At 42.0% G+C, this 19655-nt stretch overlaps 1 protein-coding gene across 24 annotated transcripts in view; it reads left to right on the top strand.

Annotated features, from left to right (window-relative positions):
- Nucleotides 1-267: 267 nt before the first annotated feature.
- Abi2 (abl interactor 2) overlaps nucleotides 268-19655 on the top strand; it is a 128710-nt gene continuing 109322 nt past the window's right edge. For 7 of the 24 annotated variants that reach the window (XM_045148046.1, XM_045148047.1, XM_045148039.1 and 4 more), the window contains exon 1: nucleotides 273-485. In XM_045148046.1, the coding sequence (XP_045003981.1) occupies nucleotides 369-485 (117 nt within the window). In that variant the 5' untranslated portion in view covers nucleotides 273-368. Of the gene's footprint in view, nucleotides 486-19655 lie in introns of all 24 variants that reach the window. The other 17 variants (XM_045148048.1, XM_045148045.1, XM_045148035.1 and 14 more) reach the window with 7 other exon arrangements.

Genomic DNA, 19655 nt, shown 5'->3' with positions numbered 1-19655 from the left:
CGGTGCTCCAGGGTGGGAATCTTTTTTTTTTTTTTTGGCGCTCGGGGGCGGAGGCTGGGGAATGCGCGTGCGTGCGTGCGTGTGCGCGCCCGCCCGTCAGTCCGTCGGTCCGTCTCCGCGGTGACCGTCCGGGCTGTTGTCCGTGGGCTCGCGCCCCGCCTCCGAGCTCGTCGCGCGCCGGAGCTAGGCGGAGGGGGGCGCGTGGCGGCGGCGGCGGCGGCGGCGGCGGCGGCTGCTCCTCGCTCCGCCCGTGTGACTGCCGCCGTGGCCGCTGCTCCTCCCGCGTCAGCCTCGGGTTTCCCAGGGGCCGCCGCCGCCGCCGCCACCTCTGCGGGCTGCATGAGGAGGAGGAGGAGGAGGATGTGAAGATGGCGGAGCTGCAGATGCTGCTGGAAGAGGAAATCCCGGGGGGCCGCCGGGCCCTCTTCGACAGTTACACGAATCTGGAACGGGTGGCCGACTACTGCGAGAACAACTACATCCAGGTGTGAGCCGTGGCCCCGGTGCGGGTGCGGGTGCGGGTGGTGGGGGGTGGGGAGCCCCGGAAGGTCCCGGCTGGAGGAAACGCTGTCCGCAGAGCCCTGTGATGGGAGCCCCGGGCCGGCCGGCGCCCGGAGCTGAGCTGAGCGGACGCGTCGTCCCGCCTCCTCGCCGCTGCCCTCGCCGCCCCCGTGGCCCCGGCCTGTCAGGGCTCGGCGCGGCCCCGGGGGCGGAGGGAGGGAGGGAGGGAGGGAGCGCCGTTCGCCGGGTAACGGAATCCTCCGGCGAGCGCGGGGCTGGGCGCCCCGGCCCTGGTGCATCCCCGGCCCGGATTCTTCCAGGGTCGGGCCAGTGCCGGGACGGGGGCTGCGGGGGTTGGGGGGGCAGCAGTGCCGCGAACACCCGCTTCTCGACAAAGACAACCTGATCCAAAACAGAAATGCATCTTAACCTTCATGAACTTAACTGATTAAATTTAGGGGGGGAGGAAGGAGCGGTTGTGCCTCGTTGCAAGTTGATGCCATGGCTCTCTCCCTGTGGCAAGGGGAAGCTGCCTCATCACGCGCCGCTTTCCCTTCCCAGCCCTGTTAGAATAGGGCTTTTTTTCCCTATCTCTCTGTGTGAAAAAGAACAGAGACTGTTTTTCAGGGAGAATAAAAAAAATGAAGCGCATGGCTTTCTTTTTTTCTCATTTTTAATTATCTTCTCCTCCCCATGATGGTTTGGCACTGGGGCTCATAGCGGCAGTGAGAGAGAGAGAGAGAGAGAGAGAGAGAGAGAGAGAGAGAGAGAGAGAGAGAGAGTCGGGGGGGAGGGTGTGTGTGTGTGTGTGTGTGTGTGTGTGTGTGTGTGTAGGCCGGTGGGGAGAGAGAGAATATCGATGAGATGAGAATCAGCTGGTCCTGGATGAAGCAATGGATTAAAAAAAAATTCTTTAAAAATTACCTGAAAGGAAAGCAGATTAAAACGGGCAGTTTGCAAATCCAGCATCTTTTTGTTTTCCTTGTGGCTTATATTGAATTATATAGGATCTCCTTCCATTCCCTCCCCATCCCCCGTTCCCATTTAAATGCTCTTTGGCTTAAGGTGGAAATAGAAGCAGTATGTTAAATTACTTGTTAATGGTCTTTCTTTTTTTTTTTTTGTTTCTATTCCCATCTCTTTAGGTACCCTTCTTAGTACCAGCTATCTTGAAAAGCATCCTTAAACCTTAGTATGAATTAAAATAATAGATGATATAATTTGTAGGTTCATAAATTTTGTCAGGACCACATATTTAATCAAGGATAATGTCATTAGGTTTTATTTGATTAGACATGCACTGAACTCCACATTCTGTAGTGAACATTTGTATTGGAGAATGGATCAGATATAATCCATTTTTTTCCCTCCAGAGAGGCCATTGAAAGTGTAGTTCAGTAGAAAAAGAATGTGCCTTGGGTCAAAGGGTAATGTAAAAAAACAAAAACAAAAATGTCCCTATTTGTAAGCTGTGTGGGAGAGATTCAAAGCTTCAGTTGCTCAGTTTTTACTAAACTCTTCTGTGGCTGAGAACTGTGTCAAAGGTTGATGGTACACACCTAAGTCTTCAGAGTTTTATAGTGTAGTTAGTTCAAGAGACTAATCTGTGAGCAAATTAATATTATATACAGTCAGCCCTCCCAGTTGTAGGGTTCACATTGGTGAATTGAAAACGGATAATTTGAAAAATTGCTTTGATGCTAACTATGTACAGACCTTCTGTCCTACAGTATAACTATTTGCATGTCATTTATATTTTACTAGATATTGTAGGTGATCTAGAGATTTAAAGTATAGGGGAGCATGCAAACACTATACCATTTTATTTATCTTGAGTGGATCCTAGAGCCTACTCCCTGGTGGATAAAGAGGGACAAGCCAAAAATAGTTAATTTATATTCTGTAGTAAAGTAGGATTGTGGGTGGGAAGGACTGGAGAAAGCTATACTACCCTCAGAGTATTCACAGTCTCTAAGGAGGGGCTAAACCTTAAAGACTGAAGTGCTAATTCCATTGCACCGGGCAGTGCAGCACATTTTGGGAGAGTATATAAAAGGAAATGGGGGATGGGAAAGTGATAGGATTGCAATTGTTGCCAATAAGTAATAAACAAGAAATTTGTCTTTGGAAGATGAATGTTACTATAATTTGGAGGTAGAGATGTCTTATGTTTTATGCATTATTCCAGTTAAAAAAGTGTTACTGCCATCAATATCTATTTTGGCAATTAACAGTGGGAGTCAATATTTAGTATGTTGACAGGTTTATTATTTTTGTGGGTGGGGATTGAACCTAGGGCCTTACGTATGCTGAGCATCTACTCTACCATTGAGATATACCTCCAGCCAAGTGTATGTTGGGATTTTAAATTTTTGTTTGAGAGCGGCAAAGAAGCATATAGAGAATGGGCACACCAGGGCCTCTAGCCACTGCAGATGAACTCCAGACACGTGCGCCCCCTTGTGAATCTGCTTAACGTGAGTCCTGGAGAATGGAGTTTCCAACCAGGGTCTTTCGGCTTCACAAGCAAGCCTTAACTGCTAAGCCATCCCTCCAGCCTGTGGGATTTTAAAGTTTAAAGTATCGGTCCAGAGAGATGGCTTTGTGTTTAAGGGTGCTTGCTTAAAATTTAAAGTACAAATAGTGATTTTATAGAAATAGATTTTAATTAAAAAAATTATTTATTTATTTGAGAGTGACAGACACAGAGAGAAAGACAGATAGAGGGAGAGAGAGAGAATGGGCGCACCAGGGCTTCCAGCCTCTGCAAACGAACTCCAGACGCATGCGCCCCCTTGTGCATCTGGCTAACGTGGGACCTGGGGAACCGAGCCTCGAACCGGGGTCCTTAGGCTTCACAGGCAAGTGCCTAACCGCTAAGCCATCTCTCCAGCCCTAGAAATAAATTTTAATTTTGAATTATCTTCAGTGTAGCATCTGAAGTAGATTTTGCATTTTTATTTTATAAGTTATAATTTATTTTAGGAATCACTGTGTCTATTATGGCTGTACCTTCCCAGGATGATAATGCTTACATTATTGGTTTGTAGTGACATTGATTGAGAATGGTGATAGCAGATTTGTGCTGAATCAGCTTGAACATTTGACTAGCTCTTCTTGTGGCCAAACTGACCAGCAGGGATTTTAATACTGTCTGTGACCCTGCAATACATGGAAGTTAATTGACAGGATTAATGATCAAATAGGCTGTTTAAGCTTTTTATAGCATTATGTCTTAGCCTTTAGCTACATTTTGCTGATTTTTTTTTTTTCGAGATAGGGTTTCACTCTAGTCCAGGCTGACTTGGAATTCACTCTGTATTCTCAGGGTGTCCTCAAACTCACTGTGATGCTCTTGGCTCTGCCTCCCGCATGCTAGGATTAAAGGCATGTGCCACCATGCCCAGCTCCAAACTGATTTTATTGTATTGAAATGTAACTTTTGCCTTAATGCAGAAAAAAGTGAAATCTGCTGATTATATTTGTTTGTGCTCAGTGTTAAGTATCTGGGTTTATACCTATGAATATAAAAAGAAGGTAAATACGATACTAATTTCACTGTACATATTTAGTGTTAAAATTGAGAAAAGGGAGGGAAATGATTATCTTTCTTTGAAAACACTTGTTTTCTATTAAATATTTAGGCCAGGTATGGTGATGCATGCCTTTAATCCCAGTATTTGGGAGGCAGAGGTACGAGGATTGCTTATGTTTGAGGCCAGCCTGAGACTACATAGTGAATTCAGGTTAACCTGGGCTAGAGTGAGGCCCTACCTCAAAAAAACTAAAACCAAAACAAACAATAACAACAAAAAAACGCTTGTTTTGTTTTAGAAAATTATCCTTCAAGGAATTCCAGTGGGTATGTAAAGTGTCCAGATGCTTATATAAATATGCACACAGAATTTACTAATGGGGTTACATTGGAATTAAAAAAAAATTAATTAATTAATTTGGTTTTTCGAGGTAGTGTTTCACTGTAGCCCAGGCTGACCTGGAATTCACTGTAGTTTCAGGGTGGCCTCCATCTCATGGCGATCCTCCTACTTCTCCCTTCTGAGTGCTGGGATTAAAGGCATGTGCTACCATGCCCAGTTTATTTTACTTATTTATTTGAGATAGAGGCAAGAAGGAGAGAAGGAGAATATGAACATGCTGGGGCCTTTTAGCCAGTGCAAATGAACTTCAGACACGTGCCATCTGTGCACTTGGCTTACATGGGTCTTGGGGAATTGAACCTGGGTCCTTTGCCTTTGCAGGCAAGTAAATGCCTTACCTGCTAAGTCATCTCTCCAGCCCTGGAATTTTTTTTTGTTTGTTTTTTTCAGGTAGGGTCTCACTCTAGCCCAGGCTGACCTGGAATTCACTATGTAGTCTCAGGGTGGCCTCGAACTCATGGCGATCCTCCTACCTCTGCCTCCCAAGTGCTGGGATTAAAGGCGTGCACCACCATGCCCGGCTTTTTTTTTTTTTTTTTTTTTTTGAAGCAGGGGATCCTTCTAGCCTAGGCTGACCTGGAATTCACTCTGTAGCCCAGGTTGGCGTTGAACTCATGGTTATCTTACTCCTCATTGTGATTAAGGGCATAAGCTACCATACCCAGCTAACATTAGAAATTTAAAAGTTGTCTTTAATAGAAATTCAGACAGTTTTATTATATCAATTTTTAGGAAGAATGATAGACCTAATTATTTTTCTGAAATATGATAAAAATTAATATTTCATTGGGTTGATTTTTGTTGCTGTTTCTTGAGACAGGGTTTCACTATGCAACTCAAGTAGGCTGCAGTCTTGAATTAATCCTGTTTTTGCCTCCTTAAATGCTGAGGTTACAGGTGTGTACCACCATACTTGGCTTGCTTTTATTTCTTACTGGTAAAAAGTTCTTAGTAATTAGTAGACTTTTTTATAGCAAAAATGTGTAAGACCTTTCTTTTTTTTTTGTTGTCATTGACAGTCTTATCTGTCCCAGGCTGGCCTCTTAAATTACTATGTAGCAGCAGATGACCTTGAATTTCTGATCCCCTGCCTCTACCTTTCCTGTGCTGGGATTACAGGTGTGGGCCATCAAGCCCAGTCCCCCCCCCCCCAGTTGTCTGTCTGTTTTTCAAAACAAAAAGGAAAAATCGTTCAAAATTCCTTCATGGTAGAAAGCTGAATTGAGGTGGTTGATCCAGGATGTCTGCTAGATGCATCAGGCTGTTTCTGAAGCCCAGCTTTATGTGGTGTTATCAAGCCCAGGGCTTACTAGACAAGCACTCTACCAACTGAGCAACATTCCCAGCCTAATTTTTATTAATGCATGTATGTATGTATGTATAATTTTATGAGGTACTCTAATATTTTAAATACTGTATATTTGTTACTTTTCTTTTCTGAAGTAAATAAAAAACCCCAATTCATTCATATTTATATTTTTATTTTGTTAGATAAAAGAAAGTTACTGGGGCTGGGGAGATAGTTTAATGAATAAAGTACTTGCCATGCAACTCTGGATACCTGAGTTCAAATCTCCAGACCCCATGTAAAAACAAACAAAAACAGTTGTGGCAGACTTCTGTAATCCTAGAGTAACTATGGTGGGGAGAAGAGAGGTAGAGACAGGAGAATTTCCCTAAAGCTGTCAAACAGAGAAGTGAACAATGAGAAATCCTTCTCAGCTGACCTGAACATAGCCCTCTGACCTCCGTATGCATGCCAGCATTTGTGCCTGCACACACATACATAATCCTATATACAATAAACTAAAAAGAAAGTGTAGGGCATGATGTTATATACCTTTAATTCCAGCACTCAGGAAGCAGAGGTAGGAGGATTGCTGTGAGTTTGAGCCCATCCTGAGATTATAGAGTAAATCCAAGGTCAGTATGGGCTAGAGTGAAACCCTACTTTGAAAAACTTAAAAAAAAAAAGCCACTGCTTTTTGTAAGTGATTGTAATGGTAATTTTACATAGATAGGTAGTAAATCCTATTGTCTATGGCTCACATTAAGAGCAGAATCCTCCATATAATGAATTTACTTTGAAAAAAGAATTTACTTTGAATTTTTTTTTTCTGGAAAAGGTATATATTTAACATGTCACTAATAGCTTTCTTTTTTTTTTTCTCTTTAATCAACCAGGATACTTCCAGAATTAAATAAAGCCTGCATGAAAAGTTTATAAGGTGATAAAACATAATTACAGTGTATCAATTTCATATAAGCAATTACTAAAATGAAAAAAGATTTAAGTAGTATTAATTTTTTATTTTTATTTTTATTGGTTTTTCAAGGTAGGGTCTCACTCTAGTCCAGGCTGATCTGGAACTCACTATGTAGTCTCAGGGTGGCCTTGAACTCACAGCGATCCTCCCACCTCTGCCTCCTGAGTGCTGGGATTAAAGGCATGTGCCACCACGCCCGGCTTAAGTAGTTTTAAATTATTTATTTGAAAGAGAGAGAGAGAGAAAGAGGAAGATAGAGAATGGGTGTACCAGGCCTCTGTTCACTGTAAACAAACTCCAGATGCATGTGCCACCTTGTGCATCTGGCTTATGTAGGTACTAGGGAATCGAACCTGGGTTTAGCCTTCCCAGGCAAGTGTTTTAACTGCTGAGCCATCCCACCAGCCCCTAATTTATTATTATTGCAAACAGCAAAAGAGAGATTGAGAGAGGGAGAAAGAATAGATGCTCTAGGACCTCTTGCCACTGCAAATAAACACCAGATGCATGTTCTACTTTGTGCGTCTGACTTCACGTGGGTATTGGGGATTTTAACCTGGACCAGTTAGGCTTGCAAGGAAGTACTGTAACCTTTAGACCATCTTTCCAGCCTCTTTCATGCTTTTTTTTTTGAGACCTGGGTTTAATTAGGGTTGTTTACATGATGGTGGGTGGGAGGTGGTCATTTATTGGAACATGGCCAATTTGTCAGTAGCTAAATTACTGAAGATTATGACTCCCTGTCCCCCAGCAAGCATTAACTGACAATAGTTTCTTTCAAGGGATGGGTCCCCATGATCCCCTTCTCATCCATGATGGAATGTTGACAGGTTCAATCTTGTTCAGGGAACCACAAATGTTGTGAGTTCATGAGTACAGTCATCATGTTGTGTCCAGAAGATGGTGTTTCACAACACTCCCTTTCAGCCTCTGGCTCCTCCATTCTTTCTGTTCATTCTTTTTTGATGTTCCTTGAACAAATAAGAAATGAGACTGGGCTATAAAACCATAAAGTTTGCCCCAGTGACATACTTCTTCCAGCAAGCCTCCATTTTTTTTTTTTTCTGTGATGGCTAATCTTTTTATAGTTTTTTTTAAATTAAATTTTTATTAACATTTTCTATAATTTTTAAATATTTATTTATTTGAGAGAGAGAGAAATAGGTAGAGAGAAAGAGAGACAATATGAATATGGGCATGTCTGGGACTCCAACTACTGCAAATGAACTCCAGATGCCTGCATCTCCTTGTGCATCTGGCTTATGTGGGTCCTGGGGAGTTGAACCTGGATCCTTTGGCTTTGCAGGCAAGTGCCTTAACCACTAAGCCATCTCTCCAGCCCATGTGATGGCTAATCTTTTTAAATTTTTTTTTTAATTTTTTGTTTATTTATTTATTTGATAGTAACAGACAGAGAAAGAGGGAAAGAGAGAAGGAGAATGGGCGCGCCAGGGCCTCCAGCCACTGCAAACGAACACCTGATGCATGCGCCCCCTTGTGCATCTGGCTAACGTGGGTCCTGGGGAACCGAGCCTAGAACCAGGGTCCTCAGGCTTCACAGGCAAGCGCTTAACCACTATGCCATCTCTCCAGCCCCAATCTTTTTAAATTTTTTTTACTGACATCTTCTATAATTATAGGCAATAACCCATGGTAATTCCCTCCCTCTTCCACTTTCCTCTTTTCCCCTCTCAATCAGTCTCTTTTATTTTGATGTCATCATCTTTTCCCTCCTGTTATGATGGTCTTGTGTAGATAGTGTCAGGCACTGTGAGGTCATGGATATCCAGGCCATTTTGTGTCTGGAGGAGCACATTGTAAGGAGTCCTACCCTTCCTTTGGCTCTTTCATTCTTTCTGCCAGCTCTTCTGCAATGGACCCTGAGCCTTGGAAGGTGTGATAGAGACGTTTCAGTGCTGAGCACTCCTTTCTCACTTCTGAGCATCATGGTGCCTTCTGAGTCATCCCAAGGTCACAAGGCCATCTGAAAAGAGAAGGTTCTGTAACCAAAAGTGAGAGTAGCATTAATATATGGGTATGAACATTAAGAGAAGTGCTTACTGGGCAGTTTTGTGAGCACAGTATATACATTTAGCCAGACACCAGCAGATGTTACACCCCTAGGGCTCATGACTACCCCGTCATAGGTTTTCAGTATCAGGCATGTATTTCCTCCTATGGAGCAGGCTTCCATTCCAATTAGAGAGTGGTTGAAATAAGCCATGCTGCACGCAGTTCAGTGGGAAAGAGGGAAATCATCAATAGAGACACTCAACAGTGGTCACTACAAGCCTTATATTTGGCCAGCCAGGCCAGATAAGCCAACAAGGGCAATAGTGCATGCCTGTTATGGGGGAAATCAACCACTCTCTAATTGGAATGGAAAGCCATTGGCTTTGCAGACAGGCGCCTTAACCGCTCAACCATCTCTCCAGCCCCAGGGCTGTAACACTGTGCTTGGCAAAATGAGACTTTTGCTGTACTTTTTAGGGCATAGCTGTGGGCTATAAAATGTCAGCAACCCCGGGCATGGTGGCTCGCGCCTTTAATCCCAGCACTCAGGTGGCAGAGGTAGGAGGATTGCCATGAGTTCGAGGCTACCCTGAGACTCCATAGTGAATTCCAGGTCAGCCTGGGCTAGAGTGAGACCCTACCTGGAAAAACCAAAAAAAAAAAAAAGTCAGCCTTGACTCCTTAGCAGTATAACTCACTTTGTAATCTGGTTCCTTTTGTGTTAGTGGTGTAAAAGAACTGCATCTTTTGCTACTCATGTGTGAGTACAGTTTGTGCATCTAACAAGGGCTTAGGTGAGTCTTACGCTTTGCTTTTCTTTTACTTTGAGATAACAGGGATTACTGAATCACATGACCCATCTATATGTCTAATTTTATAGAAACTGCTAAATTCTTTCTTTGGTGGTAGTTTGTATTCACACCAGCAAAAATTTCAGTTTTCCTCCATCCTTGTCAACATTTGGTTTTATCTAGCTCCCTCCAACCTCCTCCCCCACAGGGTCTCAGTCTAGCCCAGGTTAACTTGGTACTCACTCTTTAGCTCCAGGTTGGCGTCAAATTTAGGGCAATCCTCCCACCTCAGCCTTTCAAGTGCTGAGACTAAAGGTGTGCACTACTACATCTGGCCATTACTAGGTGTTTTGATCAGAGCTGGTGGGATTGATGTTTGTGATGTCTTTTAAAAAACATTTTATTTATTTACAAGGGTGGGGGAGAGGAACAGAGAAAGAATATAAATGAATGGCAGTGAATGAGTACGGGTGGTACAGGGCCTCCTGCCACTGTAAACTCCATTTTGTGCATCTGGCTTTAGGGGAGTCTTGGGGAATTGAACCCAGGTCATTAGGCAATGCAGGCAAGACCTTCAACCACTCAGACATCTTTGTAGCCTGTTGGTGATGTCCTAATGTTCATGTATGACATTCCATGTGGCTAACATTGTGCTCAACCATGAAAAGCAGAAAGCCTTTTAAAAATTAAAAAAAAATATTTTATTTTGGGCTGGAGAAGGGATGGCTTAGTGGTTAAGGCATTTGCCTGCAAAGCCAAAGGGACCCAGGTTCAATTCCCCACAACCCATGTTAGCCAAATGCACAAGGAGGTATATGTGTCTGGGTTTGTTTGCAATGGCTGGAAGCCTTGGTATGCCCGTTTTCTCACTCACCCTCGTTCTGTGTCAAATAAATAAAAATAAAATACTTTAAAGTATTTTATCTTTTTAAAATTTTTTTATTATTTAAAAAAAATTTTTATTAACATTTTCCATGATTATAAAATATATCCCATGGTAATTCCCTCCCTCCCCACCCCCACACTTTCCTATTTGAAATTCCATTCTCCATCATATTACCTCCCCATTACAATCATTGTAATTACATATATACAATATCAACCTATTAAGTACCCTCCTCCCTTCCTTTCTTTACCCTTTATGTCTCCTTTTTTTTTTTTTTTAAAAAAAGTTTGTTTATTTATTTGAGAGCAACAGACAGAGAAAGAGGCAGATGGATAGAGAATGGGTGCACCAGGGCCTTCAGCCACTGTAGACGAACTCCAGACACATGTGCCACCTTGTACATCTGGCTTATATGGGTACTGAGATATCTAGCCTCAAACCAGGGTCTTTAGGCTTCATAGGCAAGTGCTTAACTGCTAAGCCATCTCTCCAGCTCTGCATTCTTTTTTTTTTTTTTAATTTATTTATTTGAGAGCGACAGACACAGAGAGAAAGACAGAGAGAGGGAGAGAGAGAGATTGGGCGCGCCAGGGCTTCCAGCCTCTGCAAACGAACTCCAGACGCGTGCGCCCCCTTGTGCATCTGGCTAACGTGGGAACTGGGGAACCGAGCCTTGAACTGGGGTCCTTAGGCTTCACAGGCAAGCGCCTAACCGCTAAGCCATCTCTCCAGCCCTGCATTCTCTTTTTTAAAAAGTATTTTATCTGAGAGAGAGAATGGGTATGCCAGGGCCTCTAGCCATTGCAGTCGAGTTCCAGATGTCTGTGCTAGCATATGCACCTGGCTTATATGTGGGTACTAGGAGATAGGAGGTAGAGGGCTGGAGAGAGAGCTTAGTAGTTAAGGTGCATGCCAGCAAAGCCTAAGAACCCAGGTTTGATTCTCCAGGCCCCACATAAGCCAGATGCACATGGTAGCACATGCATCTGGAGTTCGTTTGCAGTGGTTGGATGCCCTGGAGTGCCCATTCTCTCACTCTCTCTCCCTCTTTGTCTGTCAAATAAATGAATAAATAAAAATATTTTAAAACTACCGGGCTGGGAAATGTCTCAGTAGTTAAAGGCATTTGCTTGCAAAACCTTCCAGCCCAAGTTAGATTCCCCGGCCACCCATTTAAAACCAGATGCACAAAGTAGCACATGCATCTGGAGTTCATTTGCAGCAGTAAGGGGGCCTTGGTGCACCTGTTCTCATTTTTTTTTTTTTAAATTTTTATTAACATTTTCCATGATTATAAAATATATCCCATGGTAATTCCCTCCCTCCCCACCCCCACACTTTCCCGTTTGAAATTCCATTCTCAATCATATTACCTCCCCATTACAATCATTGTAATTACATATATACAATATCAACCTATTAAGTATCCTCCTCCCTTCCTTTCTCCACCCTTTATGTCTCCTTTTCAACTTACTGGCCTCTGCTACTAAGTATTTTCATTCTCACGCAGAAGCCCAGTCATCTGTAGCTAGGATCCACCTATGAGAGAGAACATGTGGCGCTTGGCTTTCTGGGCCTGGGTTACCTCACTTAGTATAATACTTTCCAGGTCCATCCATTTTTCTGCAAATTTCATAACTTCATTTTTCTTTACCACTGAGTAGAACTCCATTGTATAAATGTGCCACATCTTCATTATCCACTTATCTGTTGAGGGACATCTAGGCTGGTTCCATTTCCCAGCTATTATAAATTGAGCAGCAATAAACATGGTTGAGCACGTACTTCTAAGGAAATGAGATGAGTCCTTTGGATATATGCCTAGGAGTGCTATAGCTGGGTCATATGGTAGATCAATCTCTAGCTGTTTTAGGAACCTCCACACTGTTTTCCACAATGGCTGGACCAGATTGCATTCCCACCAGCAGTGCAGAAGGGTTCCTTTTTTTCCACATCCCTGCCAACATTTATGATCATTTGTTTTCATGATGGTGGCCAATCTGACAGGAGTGAGATGGAATCTCAATGTAGTTTTAATCTGCATTTCCCTGATGACTAGTGACGTAGAACATTTTTTAAGATGCTTATATGCCACTCGTATTTCTTCCTTTGAGAACTCTCTATTTAGCTCCATAGCCCATTTTTTGATTGGCTTGTTTGATTCCTTATTATTTAACTTTTTGAGTTCTTTGTATATCCTAGATATTAATCCTCTATCAGATATATAGCTGGCGAAGATATTTTCCCATTCTGTAGGTTGCCTCTTTGCTTTTTTCACTGTGTCCTTTGCAGAGCAAAATCTTTGTAATTTCATGAGGTCCCAGACAGATATGTAGATCAGTGGAACAGAGTAGAGGACTCAGATGTAAGCCCAAGTAGCTATAGCCACCTGGTATTCGATAAAAATGCCAAAAATACTCATTGGAGAAGAGACAGCCTCTTCAGCAAATGGTGTTTTGAAAACTGGATAAATATCTGCAGAAGGATGAAAATAGATTCTTCTCTCTCGCCATGCACAAGAATTAAGTCCAAATGGATTAAAGACCTTAACATCAGACCGGAAACTTTGAAACTGCTAGAGGAAAAAGTAGGGGAAACCCTTCACCATATTGGTCTTGGCAAAGACTTTCTGAATACAACCCCAATTGCTCAGGCAATAAAACCACAGATTAATCACTGGGACCTCATGAAATTACAAAGATTTTGCACTGCAAAGAACACAATAAAATATTTTATTTTTATGGGCTAGAGAGATGGCTTATCATTTAAGACATTTGCCTGTGAAACCTAATGACTGTTCGACTCTCCAGATCCCAGATATGCCAGACGCATGTAGGTGAGGCAAGTACAAGGTTGCACATGTCCACTAGGTGGCACAAGTATCTGGTGTTCAATTGCAGTGGCTGAGGCCCTGGTGCCAATTCTCTCTAAAAAAATTATTTTATTTTTTTTAAAATTTATTTGAGAGAGATACAGAGAGAAAGTGGCAGATAGAGAATGATGGGCTAGGGCCTCCAACCACTTTGAACAAACTCCAGATGCATGCACCACTTTGTGCATCCAGCTTATGTGGGTACTGGGGAGTTGAATCTGAATCTTTAGGCTTTGCAGGCAAGCGCATTAACTGCTAAGCCATCTCTCGAGCTCCTGAAAGCTTTTTTTTGTTGTTGTTGTTTGGTTTTTCGAGGTAGGGTGTCTAGCTCAGGCTGACCTGGACTTCACTGTGTCGTCTCAGGTTGGCCTTGAACTCATAGCAATCCTCCTACCTTTGCCTCCTGAGTGCTGGGATTAAAGGCATGCACTACCATGCCCGGCTCAAGCTTTTTCTTTATGATCAGAAACAAGAGAAGGTCCTTAGTCTCATAGTTTTATTAAAAAAAAAAAGCACTGTAACAAAGTACTAGAAATTAGGATGAAAAGAGAATTGAAAGGCATTCATACAGTGAAAGGAAGACGTTTTGTCTTTGCAGAGAACATGATAATTTTTTTTTTTTTTTGTGGAACCTAGGACAGAAAGTATATATGGCAAATCATAAAGACTCCATCAAAAAACTGTTAGAGAGTTGGGGAGATGGCTCAGTGGATAAAGGTGCTTGCTTGCAAAGCCCACTGGCCTGGGTTTAATTCCCCAGTACTCATGTAAAGCCAGATGTACAAAAAGGTACATGCATCTGGAGGATATTAATAGTGGCAAGCGACCCTGATGTGCCCATGTTCATTCTCATTCTTTCTCTCAAAAACATGTAAATAAGTAAATATTTAAAAGAAAAAATTTTAGAACTACTAAATTTCAATGAAGTAAAGTTGCAGGATACAAGTCAATCTATAGATATCAACTGTAATATATATATATTATAATATATATATATATATTAGTGGTTAAGGCTGTATGTATACATACACACACACATACACACACACACATACATAAAACAAACTATTTGAAAAATTAAGAAAACAGTCCTTTTTAAAAAACATTTTATTTATTTATTAGAGACAGAGAAAGAGATAGAGAATGAGAATGGGCATGCCAGGATGCCAGGGCCTCCAGCCATTGCTAATGAACTCCAGATGCATGTGCCACCTTGTTCATCTGGTTTATGTGGGACCTGGAGAATCGAACCTGGGTCCTTAGGCTTCGCAGGCATATGCCTTAACTGCTAAGCCATCTCTCCAGCCCCAGTCCTTTTTAAAAAAGTTATTTATTTATTTATTTATTAGAGACAGAGAGGGAGAGAGCTAGACAGAGAATGGGTGTGCCAGGGCCTCCAGCTGCTGCAAACGTACTCCAGATGCATGTGCCACCATATGCAGCTGGCTTACGTGGGACCTGGAGAATTGAACCTGGGTACTTAGGCTTTGCAGCCATGTACTTTAACTGCTAAGCCATATCTCCAGTCTGAAAACAGCCTTTTTAAAAGAACTTCAAGAAGATTAAAATCCTTCTACCTCAGGCTCCTAGGTGCTGGATTAAAGGTGTATGCCACCAAGCCCAGTGTCAATACCTTTTACTTAAAAAACTTTTTTTTTTTGGTTATTATCGGAGAAAGAGACGGGGTGGGGGGGCAGATAGGCAGACACAGAGAGAGAATGGGTGTGTCAGGGCCACTGCAAATGAAGTACAGGCACATGTACCACCTTGTGCATCTGGCTCATGGGGGTACTGGGGAATTGAACCTGGTCCTTAGCCTTTGTAGGCAAGCACCTTAACCACTAAACCATCACTCCAGCCCACATTTTACTTATTTGTCTTCTGGGTGTTGATCTGGTAAATGAAACAGTATTTTGAAGAAATATCTACAGTCATATATTTACTTTATCATCATTTATAATATGTAAATGTGTAAACAGCTTAAGAATCCCATTAGGGGATCTGACTTCGTATCTCTTGCCTAGTTCTTTAGACCTGTTTTTCCACAACCAACTAGGACTCCCCCTCCCCCTCACCCCAGTGTCTTTGATAGCATTTAAATGTTGTGATTGGAGCCGGGTGTGGTGTTGCAGGCCTTTAATGCTAGCACTCTGGAGGCAGAGATAGGAGGAACACCCTGAGACTACATAGTGAATTCTAAGTCAGCCTGGACTAGAGTGAAACCCTACCTTGAAAAACAATAACAACAATAACAATGGTGATTGGTCAAGTTCAGCCTCTGGCACTTGGTGACAGGGCTAGCCTCTTTCTGACACAGTCCCTAGTCCTAACCAACCAGCCATTCCTCTGGTTCACCTGAGCCGGAAGACAGCCTACCACTATAAAGCTATAAATATGTTTGCAAAGTGAGAGCACATTCTCTGATCAGTTGGGAACTTCTAGCTTTGGGTGAGTTTTTCCCTCTGCTGGACCTGGGCTGGCTCTGCCCAGGTCCAAGCCCAGCTGGGAGGGCCATCTAGACCTTACTGTTCGCATGGGTTCCTTTATCCTCTCCAGCTCCCCACATGACAGGAGCTTCTTGAACTTTCTTTCCTCTTTTCTTTCCATTTTTTTTTTCTAGGCCCTCCACTTGGGTTACTTGGTGCCTTTCCTTGGCTCTGTATTTCCCTCAATAAATAATTAAAATAAATCCATCAATGAATGAATGAATGCAGAGAATGGTGATACAAATACATACATGCAAAGAATGTTACTCAACTGAAAAAGAAGGAAACCCTGCTGCTTGGAACACCATGGATGATCCTAGAGAACATTATGCTAATGGGAATAAGCCAGACACAGAAAAACAAATACTGTATCATCTGACTTAGAGTGGGATCTGTAAATGTCAAACTTGGAAGCAGAGAAGAATGGTAGCTGCCCATGGCTGGTGGGGGTGGGGCATTAACTTAATTATTGAATTAATCAGTTTTGGGGACCTAATGTACTGAACAATGGGTATTGGACTATAGTTAATGTATAATGTACATACTTGAAATTGTCTAGGAGTGTAGGTCTTAAATCCCCCCCCCCCCAGTTAACTGTATGAGATGAGATGATGGATATATAACTTAGCTTAAGTGTGATAGTTATTCATAGTCTGTCTATGAAACCATGTTGGTATCTCTGTGTTCAAATCTAGGCTCTTGTATATGTAAGGCAAGTATTCATGGAGCAGCACCTGCTAGTCTGTGTTCCTGCACTTCAAAATCATATTGAATCCTTACGTCTATAGAACTTTTTATTTATTCATTGTATCTCAATAAAGCTGAAATAATACTGCAGCCCCTCCAAACTTGCTTGAAAACCATAGATGGTCTGTCTTCTAATCACGATCGCATCATCTGTTATACTTCTCTACTCTTATTCACTCTATGCCAGCTAGAACTTTTTATTTATTCATTGTACCTCAATAAAGCTGAAATAATACTGCAGCCCCCCCCAAACTTGCTTGCAAACCACAGATGGTCTGTCTTCTAATCGTGATCGCATCACCTTTACTCTTTTTATTCACTCTATGCCAGCTACTTTGGTTTTGTTTTTTGACCATACTATGTGTCCTTTCTGCCTCACAGTCTGTCTATATTCAGTTGTCCTGTCACCATTTATTTCCTTGTTGAATTACCTTGACACTCCTGTGAAAAACTTACCCATTGGCTTTGGGAGATGGCTCAGTTGATGAGTACTTGAGGTCCCGAATTTGATCCCCAGTTCCTTTAGAAAATGCCAGCTGTGGTGGCTGTGCAATAGCATCCTCAGCACAGATGTAGGAGGAGGCTTCAGGCTCACTGACCAACCAGTCTAGCCTAATTAGTGAGCCCAGTGCAAATAAGAGGTCATAGCAAAGGAGATGGATGATGAAGGATTTCACTAGAGGTTTTCCTCTGGTCTCTATACACATATGCACCCACATACATACATGAACATACATATACATAAATGAAATTAATCATAAATACAGGGTTTTATTTCTGAACTGTTAATTCTCTTCTATTGTTCTTCATGTCTAAACCTATGTCATTAAAGGTGATTACTTCAAAAGAAATTGGTTGTTTTGCGTGCGTGCGCCTGCAAGCATACCTAGGCTCCTTGCCACTGCAAATACAATCCAAGTTTTTTGTGCCACTTTTTGCATCCAATTTACATGGGAAGCTGGTGAATTAAGCCCCAGCTGGCAAGCTTTGCAAACAAAACTTAATCACTGAGGCATCTCCCTAGACCCTTGATTACTTTTACAACTTTAAATTTGTGAGATCTTGCAGAGCAGAAGATCTCCTTTTTCAAGGTTATTTTGGCCATGGTACATTCCTTAAGCTTACAAATGAATTAAAGAAATTATTTTAATTTTAGTTTTTTTAGAGAGAGAGTATGAGAGAGGAGAGATAGAGAATTCAAACTCCAGATGCTTGCACTACCTAGTGGGCATATGCGGATTTTTGCTTGCCTCAACTTTGTGCGTGTGAATAATGTGTTATGTGGAGAGTAGAACATGGGGCCTTAGGCTTTGCAGGCAAGTGCCTTCACCGCTGAACCATCTCTCCAGCTCACAAATGAAATTTAGGATCCTTATTGATTTAAACAGTTGCTGTTATTTTTATTTTTATTGATTTGGAAGTGAGAGAAAGAGGCAGATACAGGGAGAATGGGTGTGCCAGGGCCTCCTGCCCACAAACTCCACCTTTACATGGGCACTGGGAAATTGAACCTGGGTCCTTTGGCTTTCTAGGCAAGCACCCTAATCACTAAGCCGTCTCTCCAGCCCAGTTCCTGGATTTTTATTATTGTGTTAAATATCTGTAGATAAGATTGAATATCTGGTTTTTTTTTATAATTTATTTATTTATTTATTTATTTGAGAGTGACAGACACAGAGAAAAAGAAGGAGGGAGGGAGAGAGAATGGGTGCGCCAGGGCTTCCAGCCACTGCAGATGAACTCCAGAATGCGCCCCCTTGTGCATCTGGTTAACGTGGGACCTGGGGTACCGAGCCTCGAACTGGGGTCCTTAGGCTTCACAGGCAAGCGCTCAACCGCTAAGCCGTCTCTCCAGCCCTGGATATCTGTCTTAATTATAGTTAGTTTTCTGATTCATTAACATGGGATAGCATTCCTTTTTTAAGTCTTTTTTTTTTCAATTATGTTTTATAGTTGTCACTGTTTTTAGTTAGTTATTTGTACATATTTTATTCATTTAGTCCTACATTTAATTAATTTCTTAATTTGGTTTTTAGTTAAGTGTACAAATTTAGGTTGTATATTCATTATCTATGATTGGTTACACTTGAGGTTTTAAAATTTAATGTAGTGTAGCTGCTGTCAATAAACTGCTGTGTTAACCATATTCTTTTGAAGGAACATCTGAATATGTTACTTTTTTGGGTTCCACCCTTGCTGAAATAGTAATTCTTAAGAAACATATTTTCAAAAGGCACTGGAAAAAACTCTTAATTGATTTCTCTTGAGGCAGTATTTGCCTTAATCAGTTCACTGTCTTTTGGTTGGCTTGGGTTATCTGTGTATTCCTGTGGCTGTCCTTAAGATGGAAGAGGAGTGGGAGTCAGCCTACACAGGATAATTTTCCACATGAAAATGGAATTTTTTTTTTTTTAACCAAATGACAGCAAAGGAGAAGAAACACTGTTCTCTGTAATGTTGTGAAATACTCCTTTTGCTGTAGCTTATTTGGGGAGGGGGAGAAGACTGGATAGAAGATAAACTGATGCTGGGAGATGTCTCAAGAGATTAAAGGCACTTGCTCTGTAAGCCTACCACCAGAGTTTGGATACTCAGCACCCACACTAAGCAATTGTGTTTGTCACAAGCATTTGTAATCCCAATGTGGCAATGCAATTGGACGTACAGTCAGGAGGATCAAGAAGCTCACTGGGCCCAAGAGTTGGGCCCATTAGCAAACAAGGTAGAAGGGGAGGACCAACAGTCCAAGGTAGTTCTCTGACCTGTACACTAGTATGTAATGGCGCATGTGTATCCCCCATTGAGAGAGAGAGGGAGAGAGGAGGGGCTAAAACAGGAGAACAGAATGAAAACCTTGAAGCAAATAGAAAGGCAGAGCCTGGCAATGAAAACAAAGAGGAGCTAGTGTTCACCTGGAAAATTCTACATTTCTACTTCAATAACTGTTTCATATAAATGCTGGAACTTAAAAGAACCATTATCAGAGACAGTTCATCATCTCCTTGGATTGAATTCTGTCCTGTCCTTACAGCCAGTATCATTGAAAGAATGAATACACTTTTACAAAGATGAATCTGTGCTAAGTTAGAAGATATAAAAATATTGAGTGATTGTATTAATGAGCAGTGGAAATTATTGCTTTTTAAAGAAATAT

Source organism: Jaculus jaculus, chromosome 4 (genome assembly GCF_020740685.1).
Source record: "Jaculus jaculus isolate mJacJac1 chromosome 4, mJacJac1.mat.Y.cur, whole genome shotgun sequence".
NCBI lineage: Eukaryota > Metazoa > Chordata > Mammalia > Rodentia > Dipodidae > Jaculus > Jaculus jaculus.
This window is presented reverse-complemented; position numbering and strand designations above follow the sequence as displayed.